The sequence below is a fragment of the Ricinus communis genome, chromosome 7 (assembly GCF_019578655.1).
Source record: "Ricinus communis isolate WT05 ecotype wild-type chromosome 7, ASM1957865v1, whole genome shotgun sequence".
NCBI classification, from domain to species: Eukaryota; Viridiplantae; Streptophyta; class Magnoliopsida; order Malpighiales; family Euphorbiaceae; genus Ricinus; species Ricinus communis.
The window spans coordinates 13,741,027-13,745,990 of NC_063262.1; the positions used below are offsets into that span (position 1 = coordinate 13,741,027).

General features: G+C 30.4%; 1 protein-coding gene across 1 annotated transcript; it reads right to left on the reverse strand.

Moving 5' to 3' along the window:
- Positions 1-881: 881 nt before the first annotated feature.
- On the reverse strand, positions 882-2,749 carry LOC8270278 (RNA polymerase II transcriptional coactivator KIWI). The gene is made up of 4 exons (XM_002516290.4): positions 2,497-2,749; positions 2,302-2,407; positions 1,296-1,318; positions 882-1,209 (listed from the first exon to the last, which is right to left on the reverse strand). The coding sequence occupies exons 1-4, from the start codon at positions 2,620-2,622 to the stop codon at positions 1,153-1,155; spliced, it is 312 nt and encodes a 103-aa protein (XP_002516336.3). The 5' UTR covers positions 2,623-2,749; the 3' UTR covers positions 882-1,152.
- Positions 2,750-4,964: the final 2,215 nt, after the last annotated feature.

Sequence of the window (4,964 nt, forward strand, 5' to 3'; positions counted from 1 at the left end):
ATTACTAAATTTCAATATTTTAAATACACAATCGATAACAAATTAAAAGAATCTAATATATTTTTTAATACTATAATTAATAAAAAAAATACATTTAAAGAAGCTAAGAAATTTAAAAATTAGAATTCAATTATTCTTTCAAAAACATTTAACATTTTAGCAAAAATATTTATTTTTTTATTTAAAAATATTCAGAAGAAAATTTTCCACAACAAAAAAAGACCCAATTTGCCCGTTTAATTTTTTTTAACAAAAAAATGAAAGAAAAAAAGTAACTGAAAGGTTGAGGAAGTATGAAAATATCCTTTTACTTGCTATTCATCAATTCATACATTATATATAGACTTTTGATGCTACTGCTAATAAAAATACAAAGGCTGATACATTTTTTCTATTTTTTTTCACTGTTTTTAAAGTTGTATGTACTGCCCTACAACGTGAGTTTCTAAAATAAATGCATGCATTTTTTACCTTTAAAAATAAAAGTGTAATTTTCTCATAAAAAGAAATTAAAATTTTAAAAAAAAAAGACGTAAATCACCATAAAAAAAAAATAGTCAGAAAGTAAAAATAAAAATAGGTTTAGAATAATTAAAAGAGAAAAGAAAATACTATAAAAAAGAATTTTATAGAAAAAGACAGTAGTGTAATTTCCTCAATTAGGAATTCATGCCTGGTAAGCCCACTGATTTAGGGAAAAGGAAAATCACTCAGAAGAAATCCTTTAACCTGTTTTATATTAAGAAAATACCCAAACACCAAATTATCATAAATTAAAGTCTAAACATCCTTTTCTTGCAATTCTTCTTTTTTTTTTTTTCTAAGAAAAGAAAATGGATTAGCATTGTTTGGCTTTCGCGTTTATTTCTGTAGACAGCTACTAGGGAGTAGAACATTTGATATTTAGCATAACCAGACCCTTCAAACAACTAAATATTAACAAAAGAAAAAAACAAAAGGAAAGGCCAATACTTTTGACAATGGATCCTAACATCCTACATATGAATTAGCCTACGCAAAATGCAGTTCCCAATCTTAAGCTGCTAACAAAAAGAACACCTGCCTACTATATTGCACTTTCTTACAACAAATGACAAAACAAAGATCCTAACTCCCTGCAAACTACACTTCAACACATGCCCACTAATGCTCCTATGAATCAGCAAGTGCCTTGTCAATTTTGTCCACGTGATTCCGAAGTACGTTCCACTGCACAAGAAGAAAACCAAACTCAACACGAATAATTTGTGTGCCTAGACCCTTCATAAAGCATTTTAGATTTTGATAAAATGTACCTGATCTAGGCTTAGTGATATACCTGGAACAAAATAGAAACATCACAATATTAGGAAAGTCTAGGTAGCAAAAATAAAGGGATTTAAAAATAAAAGAAACAAAGAAAAATGATCCTTTTCTCCCATGCTTTTTTTCTCCCCCATTCCAAATACACAAGGCGCAACAAGAGGAATTCAACAATTTCCGCACTTCAGCGAAGGATCAGTGATGCTAATTTCAAGACATTAAAACTTAGGGGAGATAATAGTGGGTGACTCGAGCAGCCTCAGAAGGTTTGGTACAAGCTGATCCGATGATGCTTATTATGAAACATTAAGACTTTGGGGGAGATTACAATGACCGAGTCGGGCAATGACAGAAGGCTTTCAGTCAAGGATAGTCTATTCTCCATCCAGCTAACCTCTTCCAAACTTTCTACTATTAGGTCCTACACGAACTATTTCTTCAATTCAATTTAGCTTGTAATGGAAAAAATTATATAAGGACAGGTCAGGTTTCTACCATATGTATAATGACACCTAGATGGCTAAAACTGTCACCAATATAGTTAAGTTCATCAAGACCTTCACCAATGCAAATCAACTCATTTTTCTCTGAAACTCAACTTAGCCAAAATGCACCTCAACAAACAGAGTATTCCCTCATCTTCTTCCAGCACCACTTTAAACAAGCAAATGAATTTCAATCATGTTGCTTTCATTCAGTGTGCTGAAATATACAGGAATCAAAACTCTAGTGCTAGAAAGACCTCATCTCTTCAGAATGTTATCAAATTAAGGTGCATTATTATACTAATAATTTAAAGTCTTGGATTGATTCACTAATTTATAATAATGCAAAGATGGCAAACTACACTTCAATAGTTCAAGAAGCCGCCCCCCAATTTGCCCTTTTTTTTAAACCTAGCAAGTCTGTTCTTCAAATTTAGATATCAATTTCAGAAAAGTTGGTAAATAGGAACCCACCAAAACCAAACAAAACATCAATGAAGAGTTACAGTGATACCCTTTTTTCCAGGAAGTTGCTTGCCATCTTTGAGATAGAACTCGCGAATGTCGATCCAGACTTTTCCTTGCCAGTTTCTCACTGTCACTCTCCTATTCTTTGATATCTGCAGAACAAAACAAATAAATTATAAACCCTAGCGCTGTTGTTGGCCATTTCCGGTGGCGTGCATAGACAAAGTATAAACACGCGTACCTCGCAAACGACGATGTCGTCCGAGTCATCAGTAGTGGTCTTGGAGGCTTTCTTGGGAGGCGCGTGGCCATCAGAATTATCATCCGACGCGCCTTCTTCTTCCTTTCTCTTTCCTCTGCCCGACATTTTCTCACTCACTGCTGCTTTGGAGTTACTAGAATTGCCAAATGTTATTGGTAATGGCAGGACTTTACAGGGCTTTATGGCAAAATTTGGGAAAACCCGAGATGCTTGACCCGACGCCTCGATACCCGAATATTATTACCCGTCTAATGACTTCATAATCTTACCGAAATAATTTAATTTTTCAATTATTAAACCACGTTTTGCCACAAAATACGGATAGTGTTTTTTTTAGTAATGGTACATGCTCCATTTTTTTCCTCATTTCTCGCCTGTCTAATATAGCATCTTCTTCGTTCTTCTTTTTCTTTCTTTTCGGTAACAATCGCCCATCCACCGTTACCACCGTTAAGGATCATTCCACTTATCAATCTAAATTATATATAGATATTTAAAGGTATTTTAAAGTTTAAATGATATGTTTTTATATATAATATAGTATAAAAATATGTTTTACCTCAATTTATTTTTTCTTGTTTAAATTCAAAAAATAATGCCAAAAATAAAAATTTGAAATAAAAACTCATTAATAGGTGTTAATTGGACTGCGGCTATTAAAGGCTCGAGAATCAGACACGTGGGCTATTGATAGTTTGGACGTAACTTAATTCATTAAGGTCCAAAAAGGAAGGTTTAAGCAATTATTATATAATTACTGGATAATTATCTTTTGAGTTGTTTAGTTTGTTTAAGACAATAAGGAATAAACTATAGAAGATGTGTGTTGAGAAAAGAACTCTAAAAAAGGAATCTCTACAATGAGTATATGTTAATTAGAAAAGGGAGTTTTTCGGCTACCGAATCTCTCTAGAGAAGGGTTCTATTATTCTCTGCAAAAAATTTCTGGAGTTCATGATCTTTGACATCTTGCTAGCTTGTATTACATTATTCTTTGAAGAATCAGAAAAGCTTTTCGAAGACGTAGAGAAAGAGAATCAATCTTCTTCATTCCTTGAAGAGCCTTTGAACTTTAAGGGAGTTTCAGTTTTCTATTTTATGAATCTTAAGTCTTTCTATTTAAATACAATGATCGTTGGTTTAAGTATGTTAGGCTAAGTCCCATAAGTGTTTAGTTTGGTTTTTTACTTATGTATGAACCTTATATATTTTGAGTTTAATGAATGATTTCTTTGCCTTCATATGTTCATTAATTTCATCTATTATTATTGATTGACCATCATATCAATTTAGTAGTAATATGTGTTATAAAAATCTTTAGGTTAAAAGTATTAGAAACATCATCTTTACTTTAATCTATGTTAGTATAAGAAACCTAAGTTGCATCATTAGCTTGAGTGATTTAGGAAAAAGGCACATCACCTTCTCATTTGTTAAATTAGGGCTTAAGAGAATTAAGGGGATTACTAAGTAAAAGCTAGACTAAGTGCTATTTTATCATATAGTTCATATTAATCATTCCAGTTGCATATTTACTTTCTGGTTATTTAATTTCTTTTATTAAATTAAGATCATTCTCAAAACATTGGCTTAGAGTGTTTATATTTATTTTCAGTAATTTGTGTGATAGTTGGTCTTTATAATATATACTCTACAATTCCTTGTGAGATTGACCTTGTGGTGAGCTTACCCGAACTACCATTCGGTTCGTACACTTGCAAGTATTAATTTAGACACATCACCTACTCTCTAGCTAACACCATTTTCACTGAATTTCACTTTCCAATATCGGTCTTTTACTCTATCGTAAATAGCTTTGCTGCAAACTCTTACTCAAATTCAGTTGCTAAGATTGAATTCCATTTAAAAGATAATACAACGATATTGAATCCAAGATAAATAAAAGTTCTTGAGATTGAATTTCATTTATTAATTTGATATTTGATATTTTTATTAAGAGATTTTATATACATTTAAGAATATAAAATGAAGAAATTTATAACTAATAATAACTACTGTTCTTTTTTTCTTTTTTTAAAATTTTTGAAATGAAATTAAATGAAAGTATTAGCTTAGATTGTTTGTCTTGATGGGTAAAATTAAATTGTGTTAATTGAGTATTTTTTTTTTAATTAAATCTTTGGTTTCAAAAAATTTGATAAAATATGAAAAAGAAGAAACAATGTAGATGGAGATGGTATGTAAAGAAAATTTGACAGTGATGTTGTGGTGGATGACAATGAAGCAGTAGAAGCTTTTTCCTTTTTAATTTTCAATTAATTATAATTTTAAATTTAATTTCTTAAATGCTTATACTATTAAAGAAGAAAGAATTTAGATATTTTTAATATTGTCTAAAGCACTAAAATATAAATTCTTTTATTGCTTAACGATATAAGTAATATTTAGTTTAATAACATAAATAAATATAAAAGGATGGTAAATTT